An 18,784-nucleotide genomic window follows, 5' to 3' on the forward strand; every position below is an offset into this window, starting at 1 on the left:
TTGCAGGAGACAGATAATGGCATAGTAAGAGACAGACGTAGTGACCTCAGATATCCCTAGTCGATGCTCTGGACTGTGTCACAAAGAGATTTTGTGAAGTGTTTTATACATAGCAAAACATGAGGCAATGGGCATGCAGGGCTGAAAGCATGCCCTAGAAATTACCGTAGCTGAATTCATATTTGCAGAGTGATTGTCAAAATACTTGTTTCAGGATTTATTTTGTTTTGTTGGGGTTACTGTAGTGAGAAGTCAATTTTACTTCGTTCTGCAATGTTGTGCTGTTTTTGACCTTTGTCTGGAGACTCACGCAATATAAGTACAAGTTTTACCCATCAACAGCAGCAACCTTATAGCTGTGATTTCTCAGATCATGTGGGGTTCCCACGCAGTCCTCATATTCGCTTTGCAGATATACAGAGGCCAAACAGGGGCTATTGTTTTCTCCAACCCCCTCACACAGGCTCTGCAGCTCATACATATCTATCACCAAGGTATATCTGCGTGTCTGGTGTATGTGGGGGGTTGGGGTAGCTGGGTCTGGCTGTGGCCATGTGTACACTGCCCATAACAGAGTGCATTCTTAGATATCAGTCGCTTTATCCATTTAAACAATTAACATCCCCCAAAGTTACAACGTGTAGATGCCTTATCTAAAAAAAGGAGTATCCTTCATTTAAAGTATTTCACTTGATTTTGGTCATCCAGCTAAGTCAGTGTACTAGATCCCTGAACAAAAAAAAAAAAAGACTGTAACGTTTTGGAGTAGCAAAAGCGGATGGAGGGTCAATGGAGCAAATCAATTTAAATAGATGAAAGGAGAGCACATGCATATGTGTAACCTGATGAGTGGAATCGGACAGATTTCTTTAAACTTGATAGGCAGACCTCAGGAAGCTGTAACTCATGAGAGTCCCAGTGCCAGTCAGTCAGCAACTGATGTTGTTGTGGAGTCTAAGCCTGTTTACAATGTAAGACAGAAATATAATATGATATGTGTTTTGTTGTGTATTTTTCTACGATGGCACACAGAAAAAGTCACGTAACGCTCATCCGTGTTGTGCGTGTGTGTCTGGGTGCGCGCGCGTGTTTGTGTGCGCACGCGTGCTTGTGTAAAGATAAGAGCTCTTAGCTTTTTGGCAGTGGCATCTGTCTATATAAGGCTGTTCTATTCCTGCTGCTTTTCCTCTGGGAACCCAACGCAATTGTCATCCGCTGGACAATGCAAGCAACAAAACATGGTAGGCTCTCTCTATCCTATGCTATTTATACTGAACATGTACTTTTGAACCCTTAAAGATTGCCAGAAACAACCTCTGTCTCTGTCTTCAATTTAAAATAGTTCCAGCAATCATTTTGGTCGACAAGCTCATGGAAGTGTTTTGAAATATCTTAGCACCTGATGAACATCCACACAAGTGTTCCCTCTTCTCTGAGTACAAGTCACCTCATTGGAATATAGAGAGAGAAAAAACAAGTTTTCATACATTTTCAATCCTGTCCTTCTTTTACTGGTACTGCCAAATGTGGGTGACAAAACATTCGATCTATGAAACCCAGCATGTTTCGAAATGTCTGATTCTTTCCATATTAAACTTTCAGTACCAAGGTTTTTGCTTTAATTGTTGTCACTGATTTTATTTTTCTTTCTTTGACTAAGGTTTGACCAAGTATGTTCTGCTCTTGTGCCTATTTGCAGGCCAACTATAAATAGTCCAGAAGGCTACGCATGCTCGTGTTTGATTGGAAATTGCAGCGCCTTAAGTCAGTGCTGTGGAGTATCTGTCATAGGAGGGAATGACACTTCTTTAATGGTGAGTTACTAAATAATATACGGTCTAAAATCTTCAGTGTCAGTAGCAAAGGGAGCAGACGTGGTATTATGTCACAGAACATCTCGTGAGGATGGTCAGTTTTTTAATAGCAGACAACTTGAAGAACTAATGCTTTCTACTACTTTTTGGAGGATAATATTTTCCATATTAATTTTTTTCACTTACTTTTTCATCTGTCATAAGGTTGACTTGATCTCTTTGGGAAGCTAGAAGGTGAGGGATTAACCTCCAAAACTTATCCTGGAAGACATTTTGCTTTCTGAACATAATTTTTTTTTTTCGAACGAGAAATGGGTTCACGGAGGGAAACGGCGCGTTCCTCTTTTGGGAATGGACGGTCCAGCAACGGGAATGATGTCGGTGGGAGAAGCCGGTCCAGTGGCTGCAGCTACCTCTCCAATGTGAGACCAGAAAACAGGTACTGATTCTTGACGAGCTCACACTGATGTCTGACTGGCAAAGTATTTTTGTTCAGATCCGCTAATGCATCCATAACTCAGGATTTTGCCAAAGATGAAGTCAGTCCTTTAACTGTTTGTTGCCATGGTCACTTGCAGTTTAAATAAGCAGCAAATTGAGATCAGGATGTCAGTATGTACCATGGGCCGAATTTCAAGCATCCGTGATACCTCCTGCATGGAAAGATTTGCTAATTGCACCAGTGGAGTTGTGCTTTATGTAAGTCTATAAACACAATTGAGTTTTAGAAAATGAAAAATTATTAATTTTAGATAACAATACACACATTATGTGGGCTATTTGTTTGTTACAGTTAAAGATTGAGATAAATGTTTAACCCTTTTTCAAGATTAACTACTGTCAACATGCTATTTTAGCTACTTCTAGGCACTTTTTACCTTTAATAAATAAAAACTACTGAAAAAGATGTAAACAAAAATTTGAATATTGTATGTATGAGATGTATGTAGCAATGGTGGCCAGTATTCTAGATTACTTATATTTTATTTTCAGTAATTTGTGTCGTATCAAAATGTTATATCACATGTACCTGATTACATTAATATGTATAGCTTTCTGTAAGAGTATCTGAGAAGTATGAGATTTCATGTTTTTACCCCACAAGACAGCAGATTTTAGTTTTTTAGTTTTTTTCCCCCCAATTAGGAGTTAGCGTGTTGTACCTGCTGACATGGTTATTCTGGGTTAGGGTAGGTTTTCAGCAAATCAGAATATTAATTAATTGGAATATTATCAAACAGTAGATTTATTTCAGTAATTCAATTTAAAAAGTGAAACATATATTATTGAAATTAATTAATTAAACAGCGTGACATATTTAAAGCATTCATTTCTGTTGACTTTCATGCTTGATTAGGGTTTACAGCTACTGAAAATCCAAAGTGTGATTTCTCAGAAAATTAGTACAGTGCATAAAACCAATCAAAAATGTAGTCCTTCTAAAAGGTGTGTCCACGCATTGGACAGTATATACACTCAACACTTTGTCAGGGCACCATTTGCATGAATTACTGCACCAATGCGGTTGGAGAGGCTCAGACTGTGGCTGTGTTGAGGTGTAACGGGTTACTTTAATAGTACCTATAGACTCGTCTGCATTGTTGGTGTCTCTCATTTTCTTATTCACAGTACTTCATAGATTCTCTTTAGGGTTCAGGTCAGGGGATTGCTGGTCATTCATGTCCAGAGATACCATGGTCATTTAAGCAGGTATTGGTACTTACTGCTGTGTGGGTAGGTGCCAAGTGCTAGTATAAAATGGAATTAGCATCTACATAAAGCTTTTCAGCAGATGGAAGTGTGAAGTGCTCTAAAATATGCAGGTAGATGGCTGCACTGACTTTGGAGTTGATAAAACACAGTGGACCAACAGGTGCTGATGACACGGCTCCCCAAATCATTACTTAGTGTGGAAACATCAGTCTAGACAAGCTTTCTGTTCCCCTCCACTCTTCCTCCGGACGCTGGGCCATTGATTTACTAATGTAATTAATTTACATTGGGTTCAGGAGTGGCTTAACACGTAGACAGGTGCAGACCATGTCCCAGAAACGTCTCTGTGTGCATTCTTGAAGCACTGACTCAGGTCCACACCTTTTCAATCTCCTCCAGATTCTTGATGTGCTTTGTTTCACAGTTCTCCCAATGATGCGGTTATCCCTGTTGCTTGTGAACCTTTTCTATCTCACAGTTTTTCTATTCCCTCGACTTTCCATTTTTAAGCTTAGATACACCACAGTGTGGACAGCCAGCTTCTTTACAAATGACTTTCTGTGGCTTCCCCTCTTTGTGTAGGGTGTCATTGACTGTCTGCTAAACTACCAGGTCAGCTGTCCTACAATTTTGTAGGCCATTTCATGGCCTACAAAATTTTAGAAGTCCTTTACTGGTTTTGTGCACAACTCAATTTTGTTTTGGAAGCAGTTTTTGTGTTTCCATTGGTTGTAAGCTATAATAATAAAAAAAACAGACGTAAACACTTGAAAAGGTGTGCAAAGATGTACTACATTATTAAAATAAACTTTTTAATGATACTCTAATTAATTTAGATGTACCTATACTTAAGTTTAAATGGTAATTTGACTGTGGGAGTGAGTTTACCCCTGAACATTTGTGTATCTCTGTGTTGGACTGGCAAACTGTTGGAGGTAATGTCTTGCCTGATGGCAGGTGTGATAGGCTTGAGTCACCCACAACCCCTAAACACTATAGGGTTAAACAGAAACCAAATATGATCTATGGCAAAATATTGTTGGTTCTTCTTTTTCTTCCCTGCAATGAAAATCGTCCCCATCCTTTCATCCATTATCTGAAATTATGGCCGTGTCACAACAATGACGTCCGCACTCTTTTTAGGGATGTTGCAAAAATGTTTTAATCAAACGTTGTCTCTGAGCTGCACTGGTTTAATTGATGAATTTGTTGAAAACAATGTGAATTGATGAGGTCTTGAGATGACACACTTTGTGTTTTAATTTCAGGTTTGTATTCCTCTGATTTGACGTTAGTGGATTTAGACATTTGTGATTTGGTCTAATTGTCTGGGCATTACGTTTTGCTCCTAGGTCTGAAAACAAATATGGAAACATAATTATTGAGTAATTTCCCATTTCTTGCACAGGAGCACACTCTGCTGTGTAATGGCGCAGTTGGCTGAAGAAACGCAGCCCTCCTTTGTGACTACTTTGAAATCAAAAGCCGTGTCTGAAACCTGCAATGTAAAGTTCGCCTGTGTGGTTACAGGTAAACACCGCCTCATAGACTGGGTTTCAGATGTTTTTGATGTAAGCACACAAATATAAAAACTGCTTGAGTACTACACATTGGGCTTAATATTATTGAAACATAAAATTATTTATTTTTCAGAAATTTCTGCTTTCTGTCTCTTTCTTCTTTTTCGCAGGCCACCCTGTCCCTCAGGTTACTTGGTATAAGGATGACAAGCAGTTGGATAGATACTGTGGGCTGCCTAAATACGAAATATTCCACAATGGACAAAATCATTCCCTGCACATATACAAGTATTTGGATTAAATACCCGTTCAAACATCTTTTCAGTTAAAATGCTGCTGAGGTCTAAGTGGTGTTAACCTTTTATAACAACAAATATTAACTATACAGCAACAACTATTCAGAATAATATGAACCACAATGTTTGTTTATTTAAAAGAAGTAGTTGAAACTAAAAAAAGGTGAAACTGAATGTCAACAATAAAATATTAGTGTAAAAATGGAAATCCAATATATCAAAGAGACTAAAAAACCTAAGCTAAATGAAACTTCATTTAAATAAAAAAGTTATCTTTTGAAATGTAAATACATTTTTGTTTTGTTTTTTTAGTTTACAATCAAGCCTTGCTGTTCTTTTTTAAACGTATGACACTTATGACACTATTATGACACTTTTTAAACTCCATTCTTACCTCAAGATGTGGGGCTGCTAAGGATAAACTTAAAGACTTGGTCAATATTTTTTAAAAGGGAGGTTCTGTATTGTCATGCCTCCATTTATTTATTTTATTCAACATTTATTTAACGTTTATTTATACAGGTCTCATTAAGATTCAAGTTCTCAATTACAAGACACACCTGTCTTGATAAAAACAAATTACAATAACAAAAGTTAGAAACACAGTAACAGTACAAATAATTAAAGCATTAAACCAAAATTAAAGAATAAGAGCAACTTTCATTGGAAGAGTTTTCTATTTTTCTTAAAATATATTTAACTTGACAACATGACTTTTGGCTCATCAGTATTTAGGACTAGACTCAGACCAAACAAGCCAGATTCAATAGTCAAAAGCAGAATGCAGACACATAAGCACTGCAGTAACAGTTTTTGCATGGCAGTAAATCAGAGCGTCATCAACATAAAGATGTTTACTAGTATCAGTAACATTTCCACTGACTCTGTTTATATAAATTGAAAATTGAGACCTGAAATGCAACCCTGTGGTACATCCTTTGTGATGTTTAAGAATTCTGACAATGGACTACTGTGTTGCACATATTGTCGATTTGAATACGAGCTAATAGAAAATGTAACTAAATTAGTTGGAAGTGTGGAATCTAATACCCAGTTACATTGGCACTGTCAGTGATGGTGTCTTAAGCAGTTTATAACAACTCAAACTGAAACGGTTAGTGGGACAGAATGCTATAGTAATGGCTATTAACAGTCTACATATAAAAAGCCCATTTGGTATGTTTGGTAGAGCTTTATTTCATAGATTATTTATACAGTATACATCCTCAGCACCCCCAGTGTTCATTTTATGATGTAGGCCTAAAGACATACAAGAAATTGCCTTTGACATTGCCTCTGAAATATATACTTCTTAAGAAGTACCTTGTTGAACTAAACACCACGTTTTAATGTGTCTACCTTTGATGTTGATAATAATAAAACTTCTTCATGTTGTTTTAATAAATCTACAGTTGCACTGTGGATGACGCCGCTATCTACCAGGCTTCTGCCATCAACACCAAAGGAATTGTGTCCTGTTCGGGGGTCCTAGAAGTTGGGGAAATGAACGAGTTCAAGATCCACCAGCGTTACTTTGCCAAGCTTAAACAGAAGGTTGAAAACAAATGCAGGGAAACACAAGAAAAAGAAAACCTGGAGCCACTGCGAACCATCAGCCCAGACCGAACACAGAGGAAACGGCGCTCAACAATGGGGGCCTTTGTCAGCACGCCAAGCCCCAAAGAGGATGAAGGCAATGAGGCAGAAGGTCTAGAGACTGAATGTAGGTTACAGAAAGGCACTGTGGAGGAGGTTTATAACACTCCAGCCTCAGACACAAATAAAGCAGTGTCTGCAAAAACAAATGGACAAATAAACAATGACCCTGACAATAAGAGTAAAACATACATGTATGATCCTGATCATGCTATTTTTACCTCTCATCAGCCAAAATCTCCTTTTGTCATGAAGAAGATTAAAATTTCGGACAGTGTAATGCATCCAAAACAAGATATGTTTGGAGAAAAGAAGGTTATGAAAGATAGTATGTCTTCTGCAGCTCTAGTCTGCACAGAGACTGTACAAACCAATGTGAATTCAGAAGAGGTCATGGAAGTAGAAGACATTGTCGATTCATCACTTACAAATGGTAACTCAAATAACATGGAGGAAGAAGAAGGGGAGCATGGAAAAATAGCAAAAGAGGAAGCAGTTTTTATTAAAAGGCTGTCAAAAGATGGAAACATGTTTAATAAAAGGCTTGAGTCTTCTCAGAGAGAGAACGTCGCCCCATCAGAGTCATCTGTTGCTGTACCTTGTAGCCCTACTCTGTCAAAAAAGGGGGTCAAGAAAATACCCAAGCACAAGAATGAAGGCATTTGCAAAGATACAGAAAAGTGTTTGGAGAATCAAGTTCCTTACATTATCCCTGCACAAAACAAGTCAAGTAATAAACCAAGACTTCCAAGCAAAATTAAGGGGGGCGCTGATAAAACGGAACATGTGAGAACATTGGAAACTAAAGAGAAGTCAAATACAACACTGGATGGATCTGGTTTCAGTAAGCGGGTAGTTTCGCCTCAAACTGAACGTCTGTTGTATGACAAAGAGACAAGCCCCTGCCAAAAAAAGGAGTCTGCATCTCAACCAGCAGTGCCAAGTGAGGTGAGTTAACATTTTCACATGAGATCATAGGGGCTTTATGCTGCCAGCACAAGACGCATAACCAACACAACCATCCTGGAGATATTAATAGCTTTTACAAGCATGCCCTGTCCGGGGTAACAAGCATTGAATGACGCACATGTTGACAACTGGAGAAGTCGTATTGATGCCAGACATGGCTTGATGGTTGGCTTTCGCCTTTATTTCTCATAGAAACAAGGAATTATATGTGAGATGATGAAAAGAAATCACACAATCTCTGTCATCATAATAAAACATCAATGCAAAGCTGCTGCTGCTGCTGCTGCAAAAATCAACAACAAAACTGTTATATAATCTAAATGTATAATTATTCCGTTGATTAAATGCATAAAATGCACAAATCACTTCATCGTATGTTAACTTAGTAGAAATATTGTATAAAAATCTATAAATTGTGTTGAATCCCTAAAATTATGTTTTTATTATTTTTGGTTAGATGCTAACTAAAAGTTTAGTCTCACTATCTGTTAGCTTACTGACTGCAGATTTCAAGTTGTGGCCAAACAAAAAAAGAAACAAAAAATATTTAGCTTTTCTTTTCAAAATTAAATTGATAAATGCCAGCAGAAGGAACAAAGCACAAAGCTTCTCATCATCAATTAGTAGGAATGAATTTTGCTTTGTACAATTTCTTGTCTTTCTTCTATCTACCCTGCGAGTCAAGAACACGCTCTCCATACTGGATCGGTTGAGGCCTGAATTAAACATGACCACCACAATTGGGTTAGGGTTGGTCAGCAAAGAAGAAGAGAGAAAAGAGGAAGACATGTCCATGGGCAGAGAGAGATGAGGAAAGGCAAGAGTCTAGGAATGAGAGCTGGGACTTTTAATCGTAGAACTATGACAGGATAAGCAAGAAACTTGACTGACAAGATGCAAAAGAGGAAGGTGGATATAATGTGTGTTCAGAAAACCAAGTGCAAAGGTAGCAAGGCTAGAAACTTAGGGGCCGGTTTCAAGCTGTTCTATCATGGTGTGGACGGGAATAGAAATGGTGTAGGAGCAAAGGAGGAATGTTTCAGGAATCTTCTAGAGGTGAACAGATAGCGGAATGAGTCTGAAGCTAAAAATTGAAGGTGCAATGTTCCATGCTGTTAGCGGTTGTGCCCAACAGGTAGGATGTGAGTTTGAGGAGAAGGATCAATTCTGGAATGAGTGAGATGAATTGATGCAGAATATCCCCAGAAATGAGAGATAGAAATAAAAAAAAGATCCAGAAGAAAAGGTTAAATGGAGACAGATCACCTACTGTGACGGACCCCTGAGGAAAAGACAAAAGAATAATCGTCTCAACCTGCAACTACCTCAACCTCATCTACATAGCAGTGTGAGCTGAGACAAAACACTGCATGGCAAGAAAGCTACTTAAAATCATTCACATTCCTTTGTGGCCTCCTTACATTTAAAATAGCAACCTGCCTTTTGAATAGGCCTCTGAATATCAGTCTACGCAGGAGGGGAAGGGATATTTTCAATTCACCCAATTTGGATTTAATGCAATTTTTTTTAAATCCATGACAAAGCTTGCCGTGTGTTCATAGTTTGCATCTTGCACTTTATTAGGTCTAATCCCTTCCTGATACACTGAGACTAAGAGAAGCCATTAAAAAGGGAATCTAACCTTAATGAGGATTACAAACATGCATGTCCTGGGCAGATCGGCAACCCAGGCGTACGTTTAAATAACGCTAATGATAGTTGGTTGAATGTCAAAGTCCAGAAGCCTGATTAGGAAATATTAAGTAAAAACAAATCATGGGTTTCATTCCAAACAGTGAATTCAACAGCATGTTTTTGTTAATAGAACTAACTTTAGATTTTTGTCATTACAAAGTTAGTTTGTGACTGTCTGTTTTTGCCACTGTCACACCTGAATTACCCCATTGTGGGACAATAAAGGAATTTCTTATCTTACAATGCTCAATCGACACTTGAATTGGCTGTATCCATATGGTAAAGCTACATTTAACATGAACTGGTTTACAGAATAGACCAATGTAGCACATTTATTTATTTTTTTAACCTTTCCCCTCAAAGCAAATGCTATACAAATTCTTGTCTTTCTATGTTTATGGTTGCTGTGTAGCTGTTTTTAAAATTGCATGTGTTTATTCATGTCAAGCAAAGCCAGGGATAAGGGAATAAGTATTTACGGCTTGTGTTATATCCCAAGGTTACAGAGGCCCAGGCAGACATGACCCGGAATGGTGCACCTGTCGGCCTTAAGCCACCAGTCGACCAACACAACATATTCTCAGAGCCCCCACAAAAGATAGATGCCATCCTGACCTCTCCTTTGTCCAGTGTTCATCAACCAAGCTCTGACAAAATACCATTGGGTGATTCCAGGAAATCAAATGGAAGCTCTACAGCCATTTTTACTCACCTACAGAAGTCAGCACATGAAATCCCTTGTTGTAGTGAGAGCATCCTGGAGTGTAATGTATCGTCTGTCACCGAGCAAAGCCAAGTGGACACAGCTATAAAAACTTTTGAGGGGACAGAAATACAAGAAGATGAGAAGTTAGAGGCTGGTGACGTAAGTAAGTTAGGTGTTCAGGCCATCAATGGGACCCTAAGTGAGAAGATACTGGAGATGGAGACTGAACCCGCTGGTCTACATGTCCAAAGTAATGGAGAAAAGACCAAAGTTGTTGGAAAAGAAGACTCTGAGGCAAAGCCTGTACAATCTCTTATTGTTGAATCTAGGAAGAGTCAATCAACATTAAAAGTGATGGAAAACACTAGTCTAGATTGTGAGGATTTGAAGTCAGGCCCACTTGACACTACTCTTAAAGAGCAAACTCCAGAAAACACAAGTGCACTTAAAGACGTCATAACATTCACAAAAATCCCCAAACCTGAATCCAAAGTAATATCTATTGCTGAACTTTTGAGGTCTCAAATTAAGGCTCTTGAGTTAACACAAAACAATCCAGTCTCCATCGTGTCTAACCCATCCAAGTTAACACAAAATACTGTGAGAACGGCTAAAGCAGTGTGTCAGGGAGCAAGGGACGAATCCAAAAAAAGTAAACCAGAAGTCAACACTTTCAAGACGAAGAACGAAACTGAGGCAAGCATTGACAGAGCACCTCATACAAACCTGAAGGAAACACTCATGAAGGTTTATCAGCAGCTAAATGAAAAAGAACAGGAACAAATTTCAAACAAAGTATCAACAACGTTTCACAAACCTGTTTGTGTCCCTTCTATCTCTTTAAAGGACACTGAAAAGGCAGCAGACATAACAGAGCGTTGTGAGAGAGTGGGTAAAAGTAATGAAGATGTTATGGACACTGGGCAGGAAGCTGCGGTTCCATTGAAAGATTCCTCCATTGTCCCTCGGTCTAAGAGTAAAAACGTCAAAGACAGACCCCCTTCTTTACCGTCAGAAGGAAGATTTATTAAGGAGATTCAGTCAATTCCCAACCCACCTGAAACTAGTCTTCAGGAATTTGGCTCTCTGATTAAACCACCACTCACTGAGAATGACATTCAAGAGGGGCAGGGTATAGTTATGGAGCACACTAAAGATGAGACTGTTCAAGGCCCCAACATGGTAATGGCTGTTAAACAAATTAACCACAACAATAACTTGGAAACAGGTATTAAAGTTTCTGAGCAATGCAAGATCGAGGAGCATATAGCTAATTCTTCCCAGAAATTGCAAACGTATAATCAGTCTGACTGTGAATTTAGTACTAGTACACAAGTAAAGGATATTAATCTTACAGAGCAGGAGACCTCAGTGGTTAAGGAAGATTTGCAGTTAAACCCATTTAACATTTTAACTCCAGAGTTCAGTCCACTGTCAAAGAAAATTGATTTTATTCCACCAATTCCTTCTGCTACTCCACAAGAGCTAGCCTCTGGGGCACGTCGCAAAATTCCAGCATCGAATGCAAAAACAGCAGAGGCTCAAGAGTCAACATCACCCACTAATAGCCAAACTCAGAAACGAGAGATACCTGTCCATAGCAACAAGCTCTCAGCTAGCACTGTGTCTCCAAGCCTGTCACGACGGTCAGCATTACTGCAGCCCGCTGAAGAGCAAACATCTGTGGCAGAAAGGCAATCTCCACTTTTGACCAGAAGGAAGATGGCCTCTGAAAGTCAAACACAAAGCCACCTGCTCCCTGAGAAGATTCCCGCTGAGGGGAAACCTATGGAGAAGGACAAGCATAACCCATTTAAAGGTAAAATTGAAAATAAAATGACCTATTTCTTTAAATGTGTGTATTATACTACTTGGTCTCACAGGAAAAAGGGACACCGTCTTAACAAATTCTTTGGAAAATAGAATTGCTCATAAGGACACAAAATGTAATATATTTTTTTCACTGTTTGAGAGAAAAAGCAGAAATATTTGTTACACTGAGGGGTAAAAATGTATCCCGCATACTATAGGTGATAGGCTTCAGGTACAAGAAGAGAATTGGTATTGACACTTTTGATCCTGAAATCCTGAACAAGCAGCAACAACTACAAGTATTACAGGAACAAATTTTATCACACCCTGGTAAACTACCCATTTAGAGATGCTATCTACCTCTCTGCAGGTCCATGTGTTCAGTGTCTAAACTGAAATGAACTTTCTGAATTTGGCATGTGTCCACAAACACAATTGATCTTTTTCTCACTAGTTAGACTGGTCTCTTGCTAACTGACAGGTGAAAAATAAAATAAAACTTCTCTACTGAAATCACAGCGATTAACACTCTGAACGCAATACTACAGCCAAATCTCTCTAATACAAAATGTCCTTTAATGACACATAGTTTGCTATTGGCTTTTATCAATTTTACATCATTGCTGGATTACTACTTCTCAACAAAACAAAATGAAAATTGTGTTTTTCCATGTTGGAAACAGGGTTTTAGGTCCAGGTTCTCGCGTGTTTCTTTATAATAATTATTATTATTGTGGGTTTAGATCCGATTTTAGTCAGTGCACTACCATTACAGTTTGGTATTATTTTAATGCTTAGTTTATTTAATTACATGGAAAGATTATGCTTTAATTAAAAAGAAAATCATAAGCTCAACATTCTTTTTTCTACTTTCACCATTTTATTGTTGAACTGGTCTGTTTTTTTATGGAACACAGCTTTCACACATTTTGTCACGAGATTGTGTTGCAATAGTCCAAAAATATATTCTCGTACAAAGTTGGCAAAAATGCTGTAAAACTGCTATGAAACGTCTCCTGTTTTTAGCCCCTTCCCATTAGGCACACACCAATAAACCGAAACACAATCATGCCATGCACTGTTAAAATCAGTGTATGCCTATAACGCCTTAATGTCTGAAAGATGCTTCTTACAGTAATCATACAGACATCAACTTGGAGCTATATTTGCTTTAAAAAAGTTGCAACATAGTATGCATGGTAGTATGGAGCTTAGCAATAGTTGCATGAGTTGACTGCGCTCCTCTGTTTAGAGTTTTCACACTATTAACAAGAATGTAGGAGTTTTTCCAGTGTGCTCCAGTTTCCTCAATGCTCAAAAACATGCAAGAGAGAAGGATTTTTATAAATCGACTTTAGATGTATGCACATGCACAAAACTTCCTTGCGCAATTCTGTGTTGATGGAGAATTGATCCCATCTCTCAACTATAGTCTGCTGGGATAGTGGCTTCGAAAATTGGCTTTGAGTTCATCCTTGCTAAAACAAAAATGTGCCTTTTAAAACCACGTCTAAGGGGGGTTTTCATATTGATGTGTTGTGTTGCGGTTCTCTCCAGCTCCTCAGGTTATCCGTAAGATCAGGGGTGAAGCCTTTGCAGACGGCTCAGGGCATTTGAAACTGTGGTGCCAGTTCTTCAATGTTCTCAGTGACTCAAACATCAAGTGGTACAAAAATGAGGAGGAAATTGCTCAGATTAAGAAAAAGTAAGTTTGTTACAATATGTTCATGGGGGTATTTTTTTCTTTTATTTCGTTTCACGTGGTGTAAAAACAATATAAGTTGTTTGTTTTCTGTTTTCCAGTGCAGGGGATGAAACCCAGGTCAATCTGGCAATTGTTCAGGCATCATGCAAAGACTCTGGAGTATATGGATGCTCAATAACCAATGAATATGGCTCACACTCCACAGACTTTCTACTTAGTGCTGATAGTATGTATGCTATTAAAGTTTGTATTTTTTGTTGGACTTACTATCTGCCACATTACAACATGTGTTTAATCAGTCTTACCCCTCTTATTTTGTAGTCTTGGCTGGAATGGTTCTGCGTGAGGACCTTGGTGGTAAGATCAGATTTAGGTAGTTTGTTTAGATCACTGTTTTTGCTGTGATTTTTCCAATGGCCCTCTGTATATCGCTGCTTATACAGTTGGAGAAGAAATTGAAATGACCCCCTACATATTCAGCAAGGGGCTGGCTGATTCTGGCATGTGGGGCAACAAATTCTTTGGACGTATAATGATGACGGAGTCACGCATCGGAGATGGCTGTTCCCATAAAGTCTGGAGAGCCAAAGTCATTTACGGTCTGGAGCCTGTTTTCGAGTCCGGTAACACATGTGTAATTAAAGTTTGCAGCCCCATCTTCTACGGAGGCAAGGAAGAAAGCTGTCTTATAGAGAGAAACCTGCACCTCATGAAACAGGTATATAAAAAAGGTTTAATTTTTGTAAGTTATGTTTATCATCTTAGATGTAAAAACGTCACCCAGTATACCAGGAATTTCAATATTAAAGGAAGCCAGGTTTCATGTCTGCCACCCACACAGGATTACTGTGATGCTAATCTACTTAATCTTAAATAAATATGATGCAGGAGCATATAATTAACTGGCTGTGATCTTTTATTTTCTATACAGGAGTGCAGAATTCAGAACTTGGCACGGGAATACTGCAAAATCTTCTCTGCAGAGGCGAGGGTCATAGAAAACTTTGGATCCCCTTTGGAGTGAGCAACAGCAGTTTTTGTCTGGATGCTAAAGCATCACCCACAAAGCAGGTTCCCTTAAACTTTCATAAATGCTATTCCAACTCTGACCTTCCTCACCTTCATTTGCTTTGCAGGGTAATTCCAGTGTACTTGATGTACAGACCAGCAAACCCTGTTCCCTACGCCACAGTGGAAACAGATCTGATCGGAGTCTATAAGAGATACTCTGTCCTGGATAATACAGGGAGGATAGACATGAAGACTGGTTCTGAGGTTGAGCAGAAGTGCTGTGCCTTGCAGCATTGGATTTTTCAGTGGACTACTGGCAACATGTTACTCACCCGTCTGGAAGGTGAGCTGGCCATCAACGTCAATAGTGCATTGCTTAGTTTTACGTACACTCACCAGCCTCTATGTTCGGTACACCTTGCTGGTAGCTGGTTGGACCCCTTTTTTGTCTCTTTAGTTCTTTATGTCACGTGGGCTGTATTCAACAAGGTGTCTTTGTTGACTCTTTTCAAAGCTTTTAGTCCATATAGACAGTATAGCATCACACAGTTGCTCCAGATTTGTTGGCTGCACATCCCATTGGATTAAGATCCGTTGACTACGGAGGCCTTTGGAGCACAGTAGTTTATGTCACGCTCAAGAAACCAGTTTGAGATGATTTCAGCTTTGGGACTTGGTGCATTATTTTGCTTTAAGAAGCCATCAGAAGATAAATACGCTGTGATCGTAGTGGAATGGATATGGACCCCATTAAATGATTCCCAACAGGTACTAAGGGGTCCAAAATGAACCAGGAACATATCCATCATACCATTACACCCTCACTCATTGGGCAAGAGGCTGGGTACACCATGGACTGGTCACCAGTGTATCACAGGGCAATGCAGAGACAAACAACCATGCACAGACTCACTCAAACCCAAGAGCAATTTAGGGAGACCAATTATCTAAACAGTCATCTTTTTGGACCGTGGAGGAAGCAGGAGTACCCAGAGAGAACCCATGTATGCACAGGGAGCACATGCAAAAAGACCCCAGGGTGAAATCAAAGCCCAAAACCTTCTTGCTGCATGGCAACAGTGCTAACGACTGCGCTACTGTGCAACCCTCATCCAGAATATGACAATCCCAGGTGCCTAAGTAGAAGGCAACCGGACTTCTCTTGTTTCTTGAAGAGGTTTCACCTCTCCTCCAAAAGAAGTACTAGACTCATAAGATGTAGTCAGAACAAACTATAGGACCATTAAGGTCACTAATGGGGTAATTAGGACAAATGGATCACTGACCCAACCTGCTGCGTCAGTACAACCGTGGATCGATCAATGCTCTCATGTTGTTAATAACATTCTTACCTTCTGCTGTCTAAATGCTGCAGTTGAAATCGAGTCATCTGATTAAGTAATGTTACCCAATTCACACAGGTAAGCCTGTGGGAATTGCAGTCTTGGTTTTTTGCTCATAGCAGACAGAAGATACGCTCCTTCAGCTGCAGTAGCCCATCCGCTTCGGGATTAGGTGTGTTGTGCGTTCAAACGTGGTATTTTGGATACCTTGGGTATAAGTGTTCTGTTTTGAGCAACATTTGCCTTTCTATCCTGTTGAAAAGGTTCACACATTCTTTTCTGACCTTTGAGATCAAGTCATATCCATACCCACAGTTACTGCTCACTGGATATTTGGTCTTTTTCAGACCATTCTCCGTAAAAACGGATGTAATTTGGATTGAAATCTCTAGTATGTCGGTTTTAAAAAAAAAAAACTCTGATGTGTTCATAGTCACCTTTGCCTTTCTCCCCACATTGTGATGCTTTGTTTGTACAATTTCTTGTCATCACATCCAAATGTTATAATTCACAGATTTCCTGCCATGTTTAAGTGTTTTTATGATCAGTTTTAACAAGCAATTGGACATATGTACCTAATAAAAGGATTGGCAGTCTAGTTTGTAGGTTTAATCATTAAAAATCTACCGATACTTTAAAATGTTCAGTTGGCTAGAGGTTACAAAAACTACAGTTGCATGCAATCACAGAGTTGTCTTCCACATCATAAACTTGGTCAGAACTCTTGCTAAAATGGTTGATAAAATGCACAGTTGAAAAAGCAGAAAAATGTAGTTACATTTTGAAAACTCATTTTTGTTTTTATCCACTCACTTTAGAGAAGCAAGAGTCCACTTTTTTTTTTTCACATTTTTCAATATCATGTTGTGTAGCAATGATTTCCTGGGCATGTCTCTCACATCTAAACATGCTAACCAAACAACTGAAAAATGAAGCCTGTTTTCATTTTGCAGGTGTTGACACCAAGCTCACAAATGTCGGTGTTTCAGTCAAAACAACGGGGTAAATTCATGTCTGCAATGTTTTTGCAAATTATGCTTTGAGAACATTGTTTTACAGGTAATTTGCATGCACACAAATCGCCACTAACGTACATTTATGTGCTCTGTGTGTTGCTGCAGGCACCTTGGTTTGTCTGTTGAAGGAAATCCCAAAGTTTTTGATCAATTTGTCTCGCAGCACAAGTGCAACTACTTCTGTGGCCTGCTTGGGCTGAGGTCTTTGAACATTATGGACTCCTTAAGCACGCCAACAAAGCCAAAGGGCTCCAAGAGCCCCTTGCTGCAGCGCAAGAAGGCTGTCGGCTCTTCCAGTCCTCAAACCAGCAGAAAAGCTGCAGTTAGCCCCAGGATGCCCAGGAAGGCGGAGCATGAAGACAACAAGACAAAACAAAACGATTCTGATGCTCACAAAGTGGTGCAGACCTGACTGAGTGGTATATTACCAGAGATATTTGGTTAAAACTAGTAGAACTGAAAGGAGTTTTAATAATTATATGGTTGCCTATCAAATTTTAACATATACCATTCCTTGCCATGATACTTGCTGTGGAGAATCTTTGTTACGTGCTGCATTTATATTTATACTTTAGCTCTGTAATAAGAAGTGGAGACTTTTATGAATTTAATATTTTGTCAGTTAAGCACCAAAGGTCACAGATTGTAGAAAGCTAACTCAGGTTGATATATTTACTATATAAGTGTAAAACTATTCAAACTAAAGCTGTGTAACATGTTAAATCTGTGCAACTTTACTTTTGTTGCTGTTCAGTTAGTTAAAAGAACATCTAGTCTACGAAGCATTAGACCATGTGCAGCTGTATCAAAGTAATCAACCTTTTTTTCTTATGAAAATATATTAGGGTTAATGCAAGTGGTGTGATTATTGGCTTTTATTTTGTAACCTGAGATTTTTCCTTGTCATTCTACTTTGCACTTTGCATTTTTAAGAACTGACCCTTGAATGTAACTCACTGTACAATAGAAAATCTATATTCAAATCCTTTTTTAGACATGATGAAAAAAATACATGACATTTCATGGATTGAAAATCCACTGAAATCATTTCTAAATGTTGATGGCTGCTGTTGGATGTCTATGAGCTTCTTTCTGGATTAGCAGGCCACAAAAATAGTTGTGAACAGTAAGCAACAGACAACTGTACAAATAAAATGAAAAATAAAATCAAGTCATGTTGAGTCCAGTTGTGGTAAATGCAGTTCAGCTCAACACACTCACATTCTGTTCAGACCTATTTTGTGATGGTATCTTTAATTAAATCTCGCATCTTGTGCAATCACTGGGTGGAATATGACAGTCAGCAAATAAAAACAGAACTATCAGGCAAAGTTTAACTTCACTGAGAAAATTAAATAAAAAGGAGATACAACTAAATAATATAATAACAAACACATTAATAATCTCATGTCCCATTTTCCACTGGCGCTTCATGCCTGCTCAGTTGAGGGATTTCTGCAAAGTTAATGACTGTCACTAACATTCTTCCTGTCATGTTTAAGTAAAAAAGACTCTAGGGCCGGCAACA

The 18,784-nt window shown here is 38.8% G+C and overlaps 1 protein-coding gene across 10 annotated transcripts; it reads left to right on the top strand.

Annotated features, from left to right (window-relative positions):
- Window positions 1–1,163: 1,163 nt before the first annotated feature.
- On the top strand, window positions 1,164–18,437 carry alpk3b (alpha-kinase 3b). 10 transcript variants are annotated; one of them, XM_036136490.1, is made up of 16 exons: window positions 1,164–1,241; window positions 1,700–1,814; window positions 2,019–2,048; window positions 2,124–2,253; window positions 4,936–5,057; window positions 5,218–5,335; window positions 6,756–7,947; window positions 10,163–12,188; window positions 13,739–13,886; window positions 13,985–14,112; window positions 14,208–14,243; window positions 14,330–14,604; window positions 14,818–14,906; window positions 15,023–15,240; window positions 17,194–17,242; window positions 17,362–18,437. In XM_036136490.1, the coding sequence occupies exons 4-16, from the start codon at window positions 2,126–2,128 to the stop codon at window positions 17,666–17,668; spliced, it is 4,836 nt and encodes a 1,611-aa protein (XP_035992383.1). In that variant the 5' UTR covers window positions 1,164–1,241; window positions 1,700–1,814; window positions 2,019–2,048; window positions 2,124–2,125; the 3' UTR covers window positions 17,669–18,437. The 10 variants fall into 10 exon arrangements, with proteins under 10 accessions (XP_035992383.1, XP_035992381.1, XP_035992390.1 ...); XM_036136488.1 differs by having other exon boundaries at window positions 2,019–2,253; XM_036136497.1 differs by having other exon boundaries at window positions 2,019–2,253; window positions 11,216–12,188.
- Window positions 18,438–18,784: the final 347 nt, after the last annotated feature.

The sequence above is a fragment of the Fundulus heteroclitus genome, chromosome 4 (genome assembly GCF_011125445.2).
Source record: "Fundulus heteroclitus isolate FHET01 chromosome 4, MU-UCD_Fhet_4.1, whole genome shotgun sequence".
Taxonomy (NCBI): domain Eukaryota; kingdom Metazoa; phylum Chordata; class Actinopteri; order Cyprinodontiformes; family Fundulidae; genus Fundulus; species Fundulus heteroclitus.

Coding starts and splice junctions, on each gene's coding strand:
- alpk3b (XM_036136488.1), top strand. CDS start 2,126: ATGGGTTCACGGAGGGAAACGGCGCGTTCCTCTTTTGGGAATGGACGG. Junction 12,189..13,738: donor CAAGCATAACCCATTTAAAG/GTAAAATTGAAA, acceptor GGTTCTCTCCAG/CTCCTCAGGTTATCCGTAAG. Junction 14,907..15,022: donor AACTTTGGATCCCCTTTGGA/GTGAGCAACAGC, acceptor TTTGCTTTGCAG/GGTAATTCCAGTGTACTTGA.